Source organism: Sus scrofa, chromosome 5 (genome assembly GCF_054392235.1).
Source record: "Sus scrofa isolate SSC_HxYL_T2T_F1_AM1 chromosome 5, Sscrofa_HxYL_maternal_Yorkshire_Landrace_v2.0, whole genome shotgun sequence".
Classification (NCBI taxonomy): Eukaryota; Metazoa; Chordata; class Mammalia; order Artiodactyla; family Suidae; genus Sus; species Sus scrofa.
In genome coordinates this window covers 68,710,433-68,728,148 of record NC_139387.1, presented here as the reverse complement: position 1 = coordinate 68,728,148, position 17,716 = coordinate 68,710,433, and the positions used below count along the sequence as shown (strand labels likewise).

Genomic DNA, 17,716 nt, shown 5'->3' with positions numbered 1-17,716 from the left:
GGGGAATGCTACTAGAGATGATGCATCTATATAAAAGAAATAGAAGTTCCAAAACTAAAAAATGCAATGACTGAAACTAAGAACTCAACCAAAGAGTCCAACTGCTGACTAGCTATAGCAAAAATACATAGAATTAGTCTGTATTTTTTTTTTTTTTTTGTCTTTTTCAGGCTGCACCTGTGGCATATGGAGGTTCCCAGGCTAGGAGTCCAAGTGGAGCTGTAGCCACCGGCCTACAGCAGAGCCACAGAAATGCAGGATCCAAACTGTGTCTGCAATCTACACCACAGCTCACAGCAATGCCAGATCCTTAACCCACTGAGTGAGGCCATGGGTCAAACCTGTGTCTCCATGGAGGCTAGTCGGGTTCGTTAACCACTGAGCCATGAAAGGAACTCTGGGTATCGAATTTTTTTTAATGCTTTTTCTACATCTACTGAAATAGTAATATAATCTTTCTTTTATTTTTTCCCCCAAAGGAAATCAACCTGTATTGCCCCAATTGGTCATGATGTAATATCCCTTCTGTATATTTATTCTAAGATTTATTTTATTTGATTTTTCCATAGGTTATTTCTGGAATAGTAGGGAAAATAAGCTTCAATTTACTGTATTTTCACCCAGAGTACTGTATTTATATTCAACAGTATCTGGCTTATATCTTGATGATAAGGTACAACTTTAGGTATGACTTTAGGTTCCAGGCACTCAGCAAATGAGGAGAAAGAAGGGTTTGAAAATGTAAATTGTTAGGAGAGAGACAGAAATTTGGTTTCACTGCATCTTTATGCCATCGTGTGGTTTACAAGATGTATTCTTCCTAATGTTGTCTGTTATTGAAGGATAATAGCTGAGGCAAAATAATTGCACTAACTACATTCTTCCAGCTGGTTCTTCACTTGTTAGTATATCCTCAATCTTCATTGGATCAGCCAATTTCTCACATATAATTCTTTTTGTCTCAGTGCAGTCAGCATAATTAACACGGTTATTATATAAGTATCCACAATACATGCTATCATTTAAGTCATTTGTATTTCTTGTAAACCTGAAAAAGAAAATAAAGAATTACAGTTGGCAAGTCAAACATTTGAAACATATTCACAGAAAACAACCAAAAAACTTTTCCAACATGCTCCTAAGGTCTGCATCATCTAAAGTAAGGTTTAATTATTATTCAGAATATCAACCATCCATCTTTTTATTGACAAATATGCCATGTCATACACTGCCTTTTCTACTCTCTCATATCTGGAATATTTGTTTTTCTTTACTTCCAGATGTAGCACCTTCTTTCCCCAATACCAAATGTGATTTAGAATAATGCAATTCCATTAAATTCTCTGTGAAAACTGGACCAGCAGTGAGTCTTTGAGGCTGTCATCCTCAAATGTTTTCAATAATCACCAAAATCAGATTAATCTAATCTATGATACTTTAAGCTCCACATAATCTTGAAGTAACATTTTCCTCTGGACATTTTTTAGAGATTTTACTATGAAGTTCAGATTTTACTATGATTTTACTATGGTAATTCAGATAATTACCAGACTCTAGTACAAGATTACTGATGAGATACTGTGCATTAAACTCAAACTTGTCATCTGAATATATTATCATGGGGAAAAAGACATAGCATCAATACTTGGGTCAATAAACAATCAATGATCATTAATAAATAATAAATGATCATTAATAAATAAACAAGTTCATCAGTTACATTTTTAAAAGTGAAATTTCCTCTTTGAAATGGCATAACACAGATATTATTGATCAAAACTCATTTCCAGAAACAAAACCCCCAAATAACATCAAGAATAAAAAGCAAAAGGAGGGAGTTCCCATCATGGTGCAGAGGGAGCGAATCCGAATACGAACCATGAGGTTGCAGGTTCGATCCCTGCCCTTGCTCAGTGGGTTAAGGATCTGGCGTTGCCATGAGCTGTGGTGTAGGTGGCAGACTCAGCTCAGATCTGGCGTTGCCATGACTGTGGTGTAGGCCATCAGCTGTAGCTCCGATTAGACCCCTATTCTGGGAATCTCCATATGCCAAGGGTGCAGCCTTAAACAGCAAAAAAAAAAAAAAAAAAAAAAAAAAAAGAAAAAAGAAAAAGGAAATTATTTCTTGATAATTTGAAATATCTACTATGATTTCTATCCCATTATATATCATCTTTCCGTTAACAATAGTTACAAATAAACACATGGAAATTTCAGGTTTTGAAACAAGATTCCACCTATACGGTCTCCTGATGCTCACACTACCTGTACTTCTAGTCCTTCAGGCCAAATTACATCTTTAGACTGTATTCTTCTCTCCTCCATTCGTACTGATCTTATTCCCTGTTCTGGACTATCACTGCATTCTGCCAAAGACGCAGCTGTCTTGTCTTTCTATCCCATACTCCTATACATACTATGTCTCTCTAATGGAAAAAGCAAATGAGAGAAAACAGAAACAATCAAAGCTCTTTACTGCTTTGCGCACCAAGGTGAGTATGGAGGAATCTTGGGCTTTAGATCCAGGGGGGCAGCACCCCAACACACTTGTCCTGAGGTCACTCCTGCTTGATGTGTCCTCAAGTGACCACTACAAACTTGTAACCGTACCTAGCAGTCTGAAGCTCTGCTTTCTTTCTTTAATCTAATTCTGTGTGCTTCCCAAATTTAAGGAATTATAAAACACAAATGGAATTTTGGCATTATTTTTTAAAAGCCTTGCCCTCTCACCCCATGACAAGCAGAACAAATACAACATATGAATCCATTTATAACCACATTTCTTAATATAGTGCACAAGATAGTTTACCTATCCCATATATGCAATATATCATGCCCATGTTCATTTCATTTTCTCTACCAGAAATGCTCTGCTAGTCAATCTCTATAGTTTTTCTTTAAAAGTAACCATTGTAAGTGTCAGTTATAACACATATCTTTTTTTTTTTCCCCACCCTTTGTTCTGTTGCAACATGAGTATCTAGACAAAGTTCTCAATGCTATTCAGCAGGATCTCCTTGTAAATCTATTTGGTGTCTGATAACCCCAAGCTCCCGATCCCTCTCACTCCCTCCCTCTCCCAACAGGCAGCCACAAGTCTTTTCTCCAAGTCCATGATTTTCTTTTCTGTGGAGATGTTCATTTGTGCTGGATATTAGATTCCAGTTATAAGTGATATCATATGGTATTTGTCTTTCTGACTCATTTCACTCAGTATGAGATTCTCTAGTTCCATCCCTGTTGCTGCAAATGGCATTACGTCATTCTTTTTTATGGCTGAGTAGTATTCCATTGTGTATATATACCACTTCTTCCGAATCCAATCATCTGTCGATGGACATTTGGGTTGTTTCCATGGCCTGGCTATTGTGAATAGTGCTGCAATGAACATGCGGGTGCATGTTCGAGTTTTGTCCAGATATATGCCCAAGAATGGGATTGCGGGGTCATATGGAAGTTCTATGTATAGATTTATAAGGTATCTCCAAACTGTTCTCCATAGTGGCTGTACCAGTTTACATTCCCACCAACAGTGCAGGAGGGTTCCCTTTTCTCCACAGTCCCTCCAGCACTTGCTATTTGTGGACTTATTAATGAGGGCCATTCTGACTGGTGTGAGGTGGTATCTCATGGTAGTTTTGATTTGCATTTCTCTTATAATCAGCAATGTTGAGCATTTTTTCATGTGTTTGCTGGCCATCTGTATATCTTCCTTGGAGAACAATCTATTCAGGTCTTTTGCCCATTTTTCCATTGGTTGATTGGTTTTTTTGCTGTTGAGTTGTATAAGTTGCTTTTATATTCTAGAGATTAAGCCCTTGTTGGTTGCATCTTTTGAAACTATTTTCTCCCATTCTGTAAGTTGTCTTTTTGTTTTCTTTTGAGTTTCCTTTGCTGTGCAAAAGCTTTTCAGTTTGATGAGGTCCCATGGGTTTATTTTTGCTCTAATTTCTATTGCTTTGGGAGACTGACCTGAGAAAATATTCATGATGTTGATGTCAGAGAGTGTTTTGCCTATGTTTTCTTCTAGGAGTTTGATGGTGTCTTGTCTTATAGTTAAGTCTTTCAGCCATTTTGAGTTTATTTTGGTGTGTGGTGTGAGGGTGTGTTCTAGATTCATTGCTTTGCATGCAGCTGTCCAGGTTTCCCAGAAATGCTTGCTGAATAGACTTTCTTTTTCCCATTTTATGTTCTTGCCTCCCTTGTCAAAGGTTAATTGACCATAGGTATCAGGGATAACACATATCTTAAAGGCAAAATTTATTTTTGGTCTTGCTGTGTAGTCTTACTGAAGCATTTATCACATTACATTCTTTTTATCTGTGGAATTGTTTAATTAATCTCCACACATAATTAAATGGTTAAGTACAAAGAGAAGAATCCATCTTTCATTCCTTTTTGAATCCAGCATTTAGCACAATTTTAAGTACAGGTTCAAGGCCAGTGAATTTTTTTGGCCTGTATAATTCTCTTAGATAAAAGCATTACAGAAATTCTCACTTATTCGGCTACTATATATTTGTTAGTTAAGGTAACAGGAAGTCATTTACAGCAACGTTTTACGTTATTAAACACATTACACGAGTTTGATGGAAAAGAGTTGTTTAAGGATGCAATTTCAGTTGAAGCTAGTTTAACTTGTACTCTACACTTCTCCTGAGGAAAACACTTTATTCCAACCTACTGTAAAAATTCAACAAGGATAAAGACTTACCAGTCAGAGGAGATAATTGTCTCATCCAGTTTCCTGCTGACTGTGTGAGTTTTTCTGGGAGATAATCCCAGCCAAGATGCATATATTTTCCTAGATTTTATAAATTCCTACAGGAAAGAGAGATGGTTTGTTAAAATTATTTGTCTCCCATTTCTGTACAGTACCTCACAATGTAGTTTCTTAACAATTACCATCCTTTTTTTTGTTTGTTTGTCTTTTTGCCATTTCTTGGACCACTCCTGCGGCATATGGAGGTTCCCAGGCTCGGGGTCCAATCGGTGCTGTAGTGACCACAGCCACAGCAGTGCAGGATCCGAGCATCTGCGACCTACACCACAGCTCATGGCAACGCCGGATCCTTAACCCACTGAGCAAGGGCAGGGATCGAACCTGCAACCTCATGGTTCCTAGACGGATTCGTTAACCACTGCACCATGACAGGAACTCCACAATGACCATCCTAAGGTGATGTCGTGGATATTCTGCTATACCTTTTCTATGCCATTAAAAGAAATTAAGACAGTGTCCCTTATGGTAAGATTTCCTTCAACACTTATGCTCAGTTACTGTCACATTGGGAAAGGACCTATTTTCCATTATGACCTTCACTTGGGGTCAATGAAGTTCACAAACTTCAGGATTCAAATACTGAACAGTAAAATACTCAGTTTGGGGGCAAAAGAGGTGGTTAATCACCAAAAACACAAGAGAAGAGAAACCCAAGGAGGAAAAATAGCAAAGTCAGATTGGTGGTTATAGAATAGAATTCAAAACCCGTCCAGAATTTTGTAGCCAATTTAATGGTTTTTCTCATATTCCAGTCATTTGTTGATAACCACGAATGGGTCTTAGTATAATAAGATAAGGAAGAAACTATGGATTTATTTCCCTTTTTCTATGAAGGAGAACAAGGATCCCTATAGCAGAAAAGCTGAAACTTTGGGGAAAATTTATTTTTGCTTAAAAATAAATATGTGATTACTATCTGAAAGCCTAGAAAAGCTGATTAATAGGTAAAACATAGAGAAACCAATTAAACGTTAGAAAAAACAAAGTAAATATATAAATAAATTTTCCAGAGAACTCACTTTCCTGGGACCCAGAAACTCCATGTAATAGCAGTTGCTTTTGCCACCCCAGCTTAATTCTACTTTTTTATATATATTTTATCCAAACTATCTTCTTATTCTAGTATATGTTGGCTTCTTTTCTCTCAGTAAAAAAAAAAAAAATACAAAATTATGGAACAAACCTTCTCTTATACAGATTTTATGGAATTGGTAATGCTCAGGAATCATTTCCAGATCTTCCGTTTTTAGATAAATGCTCAGAAATCGTGGTCTGAGAGTTGATCCTAAAGTTCCAGTTTAGAGAAGTGCACAGACCTAAAGATTTTGGGTGTCCCTTATGTACCCATCCACCCATCAGCCTCTAAGATTCCACCGATGCTGAGGTCCAAAGCTAAGGTTATATATGATTAACTCTGGCTGAGGTACCCTGAGATAAGTATACCAAGTTCCATTCACCTCCTACTCCAAACAAAATAAGCCAGACTCAGGTCTGGGCTAATACAAACCTCCCCCAACATGCCTCACTCTTCTGTTCTAGGATGGGGAAAGTGACTTCATTCCACACAAACAGAGATTTATGGGATCTTACCAACACACTTTTGTTTTTAATCTTCAACAAGCTGGCATTTTGGGCAGAACATAACATGTCACTCTTTTGCCAAGTTTCAGGAAGTTTAATTACTATGTAGCAGCTGTCCTCATGCCACATCCAGTTCTTTGGACAAGGTTTACATTTGTGCTCTGGAAGAAGAGCATGGTTTCATTTGGTTCGTGTGGATAATTTTCATTACTTTTATTATTCCCATTGTTCTCTATGTTAAATTAACCACATTGACTTGCCTTTCTACATCAAAGGTGAAGAAAATAAACACTGTGTTCCAGGCTCCCATGTACCACCACAATGTCAAAACAGAACTGGAACACATTTGAAATTAAACACTCAATTCCAGGGTATTTTTCCACCTCAGGAGCTCAGAATAGCAATTAATCTCCTCCTTCTCCTTGTCATTTTTTTTTTTTTTTGTATTTCTACATGGCAATAAAAGCTAGTCACAAGAAACATTGCCTTTTCCAAGGAGAGCATTTCCAGTTCTCTAACTTACTGAATATTTGGGAGACTTCTTAAGGGACAAAGAACATGTTTTAATTAACTACAGAAACTCTTAGGGATGTTAAAAGGCCAGGTCTTCCCAATTCCAGTGGTAACACTTGATTTCTTTTCCATTGACTCTTATCAAACATTGGCTGAAATTTAGGAGTGAAGTCAGCTATAAAGAGGTGACCTAGGAGTTCCCGCTGTGGCGCAGTGGTTAACGAATCCGACTAGGAACCCTGAGGGTGCAGGTTCGGTCCCTGCCCTTGCTCAGTGGGTTAACGATCCGGCGTTGCCGTGAGCTGTGGTGTAGGTTGCAGACGCAGCTCGGATCCCGCGTTGCTGTGGCTTTGGCGTAGGCCAGTGGCCACAGCTCCGATTCAACCCCTAGCTTGGGAACCTCCACATGCCGCAGGAGCGGCCCAAAGAAATAACAAAAAGACAAAAAAAAAAAAAAAAAAAAAAAGAGGTGACCTACCTATCTTCCACTGTTATCTTTTATGAAGGATATGAAGAGGTTATCTATTCTTTCCATCTCATATTCTATTGACCTCAGAGCCCAAAACAACAGTGGTAAATGTCAGATTAGAGGAAATGTATATTGTATAATGTTTTAGTAAGTAACTATCATCCTCTAATAATTTGGGAGCCTAAATTTATTATTCTGTTTTTCTTCTACCTACTCAGAAATATCAGTGAGTCTTCTGTCAACCACATTTAATTCTTTCCTCCAAAAAGGGTTTCCTAGGGAAAGGCTACTAACTATTGAGGAAATGCTTCTCAAGTGACTCCTAGGTTTAGTTCATTGTCTAATAAATAACTCAGAAAGAGGAGCATTGAGAACTATGTCTAGATACTCATATTGCAACAGAACAAAGGGTGGGGGGAGAAATGTATACATGTAAGAGTAACTTGATCCCCATGCTGTACAGTGGGGAAAAAATAAAAATAAATAAATAAATAAATAAATAAAATAACTCAGAAAAATGTAGGATTACCTGGTTTTTCTATAGATAGCTGATGACACAATTTGGTGGCTATTTCTTGCAGTGTGATCGAGAGGTTCCCGATCTTCTTGGCACTGTTCATGTCATGTATTAGTTGTAGAGAAACATTTCTCTGAAGTTCTTCATTGAAATTTTGTAGTTTATTCAACTTTTCCACGACTTCATGATTTAAAAAAAAGAGATGTTAAAAAATTGTAATCCTTCAATACAACCATCACCTTCCTTTTTACTGAATTGTATTAAGAATATTAAAGGTCTAAGGAGGCATTATTTCATGGGAATGAGAGAACGAGACTAAGCACCATGCTTTAAGTACCTAGTGATATGTTTCCTTTGTGGGTATTTCACCTATAATCATTCAAGGTCTCAATTCAAAGAGTAAAACTCATGCAACTCTAAGTGTTTTCTCTGTCAATAAAAAACACAGGTAATACATACGTATGCCTCCTAAGATTCCCAGTCCAATCAGCAGCAGAACACAGAGAAGAGTTAGAACCAAGGCTCTTTGACGCCACGCGTGGGGAGGAGCAGGAGGTACTGTGGGAAGCAAAATAATTAAAGATGCTTGAAATGGAACACATCCTAATTTAAATCATGCATTCATTTTATTTTGCCTTTATTTCTTTCCTCATATGTCCCTGGTAATGGAATGTATTTTTCTAGAAACTCAAGGACATTTTAAAATGACATTCTGAAGAATACATCCAGAAGAAGTCGAAAACATTTTTGTTAATTGTTTTGCATGCAGGCTAGTTCTCAAAGGAAAGGCTGTTGATAGGCTACGAAACCAAGGCGAAGTGGGATTGAAAGAAGTGAAGTGAGAAGACCAATCAATCTGAATATGACATGACGTATGCGCAAAATTGGGAAAACCGTGGCAGGCAGCTAACAGAGAGGTCAATATGGATTTTCCTTCCTTGAGTCAACAATTGCGGGGTGTCAAAAAAAGATAATTTCAGTTATTTATGTTTTCCCCAGAAAATCCTGAGTTTGGCTGTGGGACATATATGATAAGCTCTCTCCACAGTGTCTCTGGGTGTTCTCCTCTCAGCCAGATCTTAGGCTAGACCTATATTATTTCCTCAGAATTCTTTCATGCACTTAGAAAAAAACATTTGTCGAACTTCTTTTGCTGAACAGTGAAACTCCAACCAGATCATTTCCCTATTTAAAAAAAAAAAAAAAAAAAAACAGAAATATTAAACTTTATATTATAAATAAATTTTAAATTTTAAATCATATGTATGAATACTAGATATTTCAAGAAAATATAATTTGGTGATAACATAACCTTCCTATCCTTCTGATTATGTCCTACACGTCACAGTTGGTGATACAATAATATTATGAAATCTAGGGAGTTCCCGTCGTGGCGCAGAGGTTAACGAATCCGACTAGGAACCATGAGGTTGCGGGTTCGGTCCCTGCCCTTGCTCAGTGGGTTAACGATCTGGCGTTGCCGTGAGCTGTGGTGTAGGTTGCAGACGCGGCTCGGATCCTGCGTTGCTGTGGCTCTGGCGTAGGCCGGTGGCTACAGCTCTGATTGGACCCCTAGCCTGGGAACCTCCATATGCCGCGGGAGCAGCCCAAGAAATAGCAACAACAACAACAACAAAAAAGACAAAAAGACAAAAGACAAAAAAAAAAAAAAAAGAAAAAAAAAAGAAATCTAGAGAGAACTGAACATACAAAACAACTTTTTTAGACCTGGGACAATAGTTAAAAGTGAAAGAACTACATAGTCAAGATCTAATCTAAGGATAGAGTTGAAGTGCTATCGTTCTTACAAATTTTTTCTAATTTATTTAAGGATTCAATTATTAAAAATTATCTATGGAATATTGGCTGTACAATGGTGCTAACTATATAGAAATGAGCAAGACACACAGGTCCCAGCTTTCCTAGGAGATAAATTTTATTTTATTTTATTTTTTAAATTTTTTTGTCTTTTTGCCTTTTGAGGGCCGTGCCTGCAGCACATGGACGTTCCCAGGCTAGGGGTCTAATCGGAGCTACAGCTGCCGGCCTATGCCAAAGCCACAGCAATGCCAGCTCTGAGCCGAGACTACGACCTACACCACAGCTCATGGCAATGCCAGATCCTTAACCCACTGAGCGAGGCCAAGGATTGAACCCACAACCTCATGGTTTCTAGTCGGATTTGTTTCCACTGTGCCACAACGGGAACTCCCTAGGAGATAAATTTTAATTGTGAGAGAAAATAAATGGATGGTAGGTGATAGATAAATAGACAGAGGTATATATCAAATTGTTATATGGCATGCACAGATTTGAAATGGAATGTAGGATAGAGAGCAGGTAGTTCAGATCTTATGGCTACTGGGAATCAGCACACAAGGTCAGCATGAAGAACATTATAGGCAGCAAAAACATCTGGGTCAAAGACCCTAATTTGGGGAAAGGTTTCACCTATTTGAAAAATGTAAAAGATTCAGAGTATCTAAAGAATTGTGACCAAGGTGAGAAATGATGTTAGAAGAGAGCAAAGAAAAAGTCAGAAGATGGGTTTTTTGTTTGTTTGTTTGTTTGTTTTTTAGAGCCACACCCATAGCATATGGAGGTTCCCAGGCTAGGGGTCCAATCGGAGCTGTAGCAGCTGACTTACACCACAGCCACAGCAACGCAGGATCCCAGCTACGTCCGCAACGTGCACTACAGCTCATGGCAATACCGGATCCTTAACCCACTGAGCAAGGCCAGGGATGGAACCTGCATCGTCATGGATCCTAGTTGGGTTCATTAACCACTGAGCCACTAAGGGAACTCCAGAAGACAGATTATGTACAGGCTTTGTTAGCCAGAGTAAGGGCATTGGTGTTATTTGGGAAACCAGTAGAAGGATGCAATTAGGAGGGGAACATAATTGAGTTTTGTTTTTTTTTTTTAATAGAAAGATCCCTCTTACTGCACATGGAGAGTAAACTGTAGGGCTACAGTGTTGGAAGCAGGGAGAAGAGCAAGAACCCTATTTCAGTACACTATGCGTGAGAGAATTGTAGCTTGATTTTACTAGTATTAGAGAATGTGATATCCCATGGATAGATTGACAATACATCTTGAAGTCAGAATCTCTAATTCAAATTTATAAAAGGTTTTGAGGGATCTTCTACTTGATAAAGTTGGTAGGTAATAGTATATAAACATGTATATGTAGTACAGCATTATGATAACTAGCACAGCATATTCTCTGGGGCTAGTGTGTCCTGGTTCTGCTGCTTATCACCTGTGGGACCTTGGACAAGTTACTTAGCCTCTCGGTGTCTTAGTTTCTGCCTTGGTTCAAAAAAACAGGGAGTTCCCGTCGTGGCGCAGTGGTTATCGAATCCGACTAGGAACCATGAGGTTGCGGGTTCGGTCCCTGCCCTTGCTTGTGGGTTAAAGATCCGGCGTTGCCGTGAGCTGTGGTGTAGGTTGCAGACGCGGCTTGGATCCCGCGTTGCTGTGGCTCTGGCGTAGGCCGGTGGCTACAGCTCCGATTAGACCCCTAGCCTGGGAACCTCCACATGCTGCGGGAGCGGCCCAAGAAATAGCAAAAAAAAAAGACAAAAAAAAAATTTAAAAAAATTAAAAATAAAAATATAATAATAAATAAACAAAAAAACAAGCCACGAAGTATCAAAGTTAAGTGATTTAAGATTTGTGGAGTTCCCATCAGGGCGCAGAGGAAACAAATCTGACTAGGAGCCACAAGGTTGGTTCAATCCCTGGCCTTGCTCAGTGGGTTAAGTATCTGGCATTGCCACGAGCTGTGGTGTAGGTCACAGACGTGGCTCGGATCTGGCATTGCTGTGGCTGTGGCATAAGCCTGTAGCAACAGCATCGATTAGACCCTACTCTGGGGTGGCCCTCAAAAGACACACACACAAAAAAAAAAAAAAGAGAGAGAGAGAGATTCGTGATACTATTACGACAGTGTTAGCACATAGCAGACACTTGGTGATTGTGCTTATTTATATTGGTAGTTGATGAGAAGAGGATGATTGGGGCCAGGAAACAGTTTTAGAGGAAAAATAAATATTTCTATTTTTGACAGTTTGAATTTGAAATGAAATTAGAAACCCATATGAAAACCGGCACTTGTATTTTCCAATCTGGACGTCCAAGGAAAGGTCATACAGAATCATTGTATTTGAATCCAAATAACTGAATGAGGCAACATGACAAAGTATATTTAGTGATACGAGAAAAGTGGATCCAGAAGAGAGCCCTGAAGTATTCTGTCATATGGAATTTGATCCCAGGGGAAAAGTCCAAGGAGAAGACAGAGGAAGCAGCCATTGTGATAGCAGGAAATGTGAAGAGATGGCCCTGAAATGGGCAAAGAGAAGTGTTTGAAGAAGAGGGACTCTTTTCAACTCTGCAAATGCTGCAGGGAAGTCAAGTAGTACAAGAGCAGAGATGTGACTGTTGGGATGAAACAGGGAGGTTGTCCGTGACCCAGACAAGAATCTAGGTCTCCATGGAACAAGGAGAGCAGAAGCCCAGTAGAGTCCATTGAAAAGAGAGTGAGAGATGGAGAACCAAGAGTTTGTGACCAAAGACAACCTTACAAAAAGCTCTGTTGTGAAAGGAAACAAAGACATGGAAGAACAAATGCGGCATGTGAGTGGTCAAGTAAGGAGTGCATTTTGTTAAAATAGACATAGCAGAGTATGTTGGTGCACGAAGAGGGATAATCAACTAGAGGAGGGAGAGCGAACGATGACACAGGAGAGAAGGGGGAACATTGTAGAAAAAGTGTCTTTGAGAAGGACACTTGGATTGCAATTTAGAACCAGATGAGGCGGTCTGTCTTTTGATAAGAGTAAATAAGAACTTTGTAAATATTATCTAGAAGTAAGGCAGAGTGTACAAGGGAGGATATGGCAGGATGGAAATTTGGACGGTAGAAAGAAAAGGGGTAGAATGAAGTAGGAGCAAAGCTCATCAAGTGAGAGTGAACTGGGCTTGAAATTTTGTGTGTATTTTTTACTGAAAATGTTCAGCTGCTCAGGTGGGGCACAGGTGAGTGGATGTTTAAATTTAACAAGAATTGGAATTTTTCTAGAAAAAACACAAAGAAGAGATGTATAAGAGAGTCAGGTTAGACGTTATATAATACAAAGTTTACATTACATTATATAGTCTTTATAGACTGAATAATCAGAAAATTAGATAAAATTGAGAAAGTCAACAAGACATGGATGAAAAATTTCTTCAGGGTCAAAGAATTTCTGAAGTGGAAATTTAGAATGAGAATGATTAGTAGGACAGGAAAAGAGAAGGGACGTGGTAGGATTTGTAAAGAGCAATTACGGTGTATTGCGTTTATGGTATGTTCCTCTCACACCATAAAAAGAGAAATACAAACAAGAAAATTAAGACAGAAAGTATTGTGACATCCTTAGCATCCTGCCCTTTAAAAAAAAAATCAGTATTCAAGGAAAAGGCTACAGAATTAAGCTGTTATCCTTCATCAAGATTTATAATGTTCATGATAAATGAGAATGACAATGGATAAATGGGGAATGATAATGATAAGTGGATCCAAGATTAAACAGTGAAAATTCGGTTCACAGTAAGGTAGAACGTCAAAGAATGCTACATTTTTTAGAGGTAAAAAACCAATGAAAGAATACACGAGTATTTTTCTATTACTCTTTTCTCCTAATATCACTGCTTCTGTTAACTCTTTGTGTTCTCTATATCTACCATTTAATTTATACACACTGATTTTAAGTATGGGTATTCTGGGACATTAGGGATACTTTATTGAAGCATAAACTGAAAGTAAACACAAGTGGTCCATTTATATCATAATTAAATTTGACTTAAAAAATACAAACTTTCCAGGTACAGGGTGCATTTGAATTATTGTATCTTCCAATATTTATTTCTTTCCTCCCTTTAGTCTTTGATGTGTCTTTTCAGGTAACTTAACCTCTTCCATATTGTAATAAGTTGGAAAGAGATCTCCAAAGGAAGTAAGAAAAATTCTAAAAATTCTATTAGCAAATTCTAATAAAAGCTTAATTTGGTAAAAACTAAAATAAAATCCTCTAAAGGTCCCTTCTCTCTGTCTCTTTCTTTGGCTCTCTCTCCCTATCTCTTTCTTAGACACACACACACACACACACACACACACACAAATTAGCATTTTCTTCTAAAAAAAAACATACAAACCCAAGACTTTCCTGAACAACATGTTCCTAGTTCTATGGCTTCCTTTCATGGGGGAAAAATAATTCATAATCCAGTCATATGAAAATACTATCCTATCCTAATCATGATTGTGATAGATTGAAAAAAAATATAAAAGATTGTGTGTTAAATGCACTGCTTATTTTCTTTAAAAAATCCTTTAAAATCCTTTTGTATGGTCATTTTTGGTAATTTTGGTAGAAAATAAGAGGCTTAAATTAAAAATTCAAATTGAAAGGTTATTGTCAATTCATTAACACTCAAGGAGCAAGGCATCTACCCTTACACTTCTGCCACTTTCCACATTTTATCCACCTCACAACACAGCCATAGCTCAAAATCTTACCTTTTATCCCAAAGTTGCCAAACTCCTGGGTATTTTCTTTCTTACCAGAGTCCTGGAATTTTAGATCTGCATAAGTGACTTCTTCAGACATTGATGACTATGCAGGGAAAGCTTGACAAACTGTAAAAAAAAAAAGAAAAGAAAAACGAGGGTGAACTAACACAGTTTGATGGTGATCAGAGTTGTGATTTTAACCTCCGTTTATAAACCAAAGCTTAAACTTAAAAACTTCTGTTTTTAAATCGAGTCCCAATCACCCACATATCCGGAAACAAGCTGCCACCCTAAAGAGAGCAGAGTGCTGTTACAAGAAGGAACACCTTTCTTCCTCTTATCTCTTTCTTTTCTCATTTCTCTGTGTCTACCAACTACAGAAAGTAATTTTTAAAACTGTGTTTGGGTATTATTAGCGTTGTGCCAAGGGCTGCAAATCACCAGTGCTATGTGCTGCAGATATAACAAGCATTTCTTGGAGAAACACTTTTAAGGAGAGAAAGAGGAGAAAGGATACAATTCTCAAACCCTTGCTAGTCAGCCCCAGTGGCCTGGCATAGATTTTCTGTACATCTCCAGGTCCTGATAGAGAGGTTTGCCTGAGCCAAGATCACATGTGCACAGAGAGAGGAGATAAGTCCCACGCAGTCACCCTGTTATCCAGGTACAGGAGTGCCTAGAGGACCAAGAGAACACTTAGATTCTCTAGTAACAAGAAGCATAGTAAGGGATTTAGAATAGGAACTGTGCCAGGAAGTATGCATACAGATGGCTATGGGCAGTATACCCAAAGCTCCAGAAATAGCTCTGCAGGTCTGGAGGTTAGCAGATATCTGGGTCTGGCCAAATGTCTATAAGCCATTTGATCCACACCAAAAAGTCCTGGAAATTTGGTCCTGTCCAAAATGTCGATGAGCATATTTTGTTTGGAACAGAACTAAATATGACCAAGTTTCGAGGACTTTTTGGTGTGGATCAAATGGCTCATGGAGCAAATGGCTTATGCTTGTTTTGGACAAGACCCAATGTCCTTTAAGGGTGGATGCTGCCAGCTGCTGAGTGGATTTATTCCAGCTGTGCATTTTGGAAATGGACAATGACCGCAGGATGGGTTCAGGGACACACTGGGCCTACCATTACACCCACCTAAGCTAAAACCCCACTGGTTACCTGACCGCCGTAGGCCCTGACGAATGGGCCACAGTGAAGTTTGGGTCTCCTGGAATTAGTATAGGATCAGAGCCCGAGTCTAGTATTTTCCGAAAGGCCTAATCATTTCCTTTTCTGAAATGCATGGTTGCCTTCGTAGAAGGGGAATTTTTGCTTACGTCCTTACCATTTTAACATCTGCTAATCTAGAAGCCCTGGTTTCCAGAGTGGAAACACTTCAGGCATCGCAGTGAGAATCCCATTCAATTTTTTTTTGTTGTTGTCTTTTTATGGTGACACCTGTGGTATATGGAATTTCCTGGGCCAGGGGTTGAACCAGAGTGGGAGCCGCAGGGCTACTCCACAGCCACAGCAATACCAGACCCAAGCTGCGTGTGCCACCTATGTCACAGCTGTGACAACGCCGGATCCTTAACCCACTGAGAGAGGCTAGGGATCATACCTGCATCCTCAAAGAGACACTATCAGATCCTTAACCCACTGAGCCACAGTGGGAGCTCCTCATTAAGTTTTAAGCTATGTCTGCTACCCTGGGCTTCTTATGCCAGGAACACAACAGGAAAAGAAAATGAGTCACAATCCTGACAGGGCTAATTAACCTGCTTATCAGGGGACTGTAGGACTATTGTTGCATAAGAGAGAAAGTGAAGCAGGTGTTTGGCATGAAGGTGACCCACTAGGATGTCCCCTGACAGTCCCCTGATAAATTTTGACAGCTAATAGGTAAGTTCACTAGAAATGGGCTATTGTCCATATTTCATACTCTTGTAAATGTGGATCTTTTGTACTTTGAGCATATATTTTAGAAAATGTGTATGTTAAAAGGTCACCACGATGTCTTTAGGCAAGTTCACTGTGGGATAGTTTGTTTAACAGTCAGGAAAGTTACACTGGTCATTATTAATATCTAGCGCCACCAAAAATAGCCTGTAGCATCTGAGGGTGAAAAATAAATGAAGCATCTCCAGGAAAAAACAAAAAAGAAATAGTGTATTTTGCCAGGGGCTTAGGCCCCTGACTGATGGGTACCTTGGTCCCACTAGTTGGTAAAACACCTGGTCTGGTTGAGGGTGTCGTCAAGGGTGAGTGGAGTCCAGCAAGGTAGGGATGTAGGAAATGATGGATATTGGTTGCCATCCAGACAAACTGCAATGACAGGGTGTATAGTTTGTCCCACTAATCTTGTTTCTGTGAGTTTCACCAAGAAAAGGAACTGAAGAGAATACCAGAAGGGCTGGTTATAGAACGTTTTTCTACTAACCAGGCAGATGGGGCAGTGCAAGAGCAGCGTGCAGCAGGCACACTGGTTTGCTGCCCAGATGCTCTAGTCAGCACCGATATATTCATTTCCCAAGCTACTGGGAAGGTTGGCAACTGAATTCTCTCAGCTGACTCTTTCTCTGAGAAGTGCTATGCGCCTCTCAGGGACAGCCTACATCAAATGGATGGGCAGAGTGACAAGGTAGAGGAGGAAATGTCCCGCTTTTCTGGCTTCAAGAGGTGCAACTTTGAAGGACCAGCCTATCTCCAGAGGTCCCCATAGGATTCGCCGGGGCCTCTGCTGCAACTGCGTTGTGTGGATGAACCACTCCCTTTATCCAATGTTGCTCTCTCACCCTCTACGCTCTTATTCTCAACAGCATTTACCATTAAAGCTTCTATACATAAATATCAGAGTTTGAGTCTAGTTCCTAGGGAATCCTACTTATTAAAAAAAAAAACAAAAACAGTGATTATTTTCTTGATTCATTTTGTTTCATTTTATATTTTTAAGGGAATATAAACATTTTGTCCCATCATGACCCTTGTTGCTTCCTTTTAACTTAACTCTTACTGTACTCACTCTTATTTATTCGTTATCCATCCATTAAGGAAATGAGCATATGCTTAAATTGCAGAAACTATTATGCCTAAGATTAGACGATGAATAATGTACTTGTGGGTTTTGGTCTGGTGTGTGAAGAGATCAGAAATTATCACTCCCATCCACACAATAAGAAAAAATAAATAAATAAACGACCCTTCTTAAATCCATCAGAGAACTGAGATCATAAGGCAAACCACTTCACCATAAATTGAAGAGACACACAAGGAAAAGTGATGAATCACAGCTTATTGGAG

At 38.9% G+C, this 17,716-nt stretch overlaps 1 protein-coding gene and 1 long non-coding RNA gene across 9 annotated transcripts in view; one reads left to right on the top strand and one right to left on the bottom strand.

Annotated features, from left to right (window-relative positions):
• Nucleotides 1-17,716, top strand: part of LOC146403425 (uncharacterized) — a 62,154-nt gene that overhangs the window by 34,993 nt on the left and 9,445 nt on the right. For 2 of the 8 annotated variants that reach the window (XR_014803859.1, XR_014803851.1), the window contains one exon: nucleotides 11,939-14,322. The exons of 5 other annotated variants lie outside the window; for them this stretch is intronic. This is a non-coding gene — a long non-coding RNA (uncharacterized LOC146403425). Of the gene's footprint in view, nucleotides 1-8,632; nucleotides 8,781-11,938; nucleotides 14,323-17,716 lie in introns of those variants that run through there. One more of the 8 variants, XR_014803852.1, reaches the window with a different exon arrangement.
• Nucleotides 850-14,547, bottom strand: CLEC12A (C-type lectin domain family 12 member A). Its single transcript, NM_001301669.1, is given in 6 exon segments — nucleotides 850-1,048; nucleotides 4,715-4,821; nucleotides 6,374-6,525; nucleotides 7,876-8,043; nucleotides 8,323-8,421; nucleotides 14,432-14,547. Coding segments are annotated over 6 exon segments (792 nt in total). The 5' UTR covers nucleotides 14,523-14,547; the 3' UTR covers nucleotides 850-873.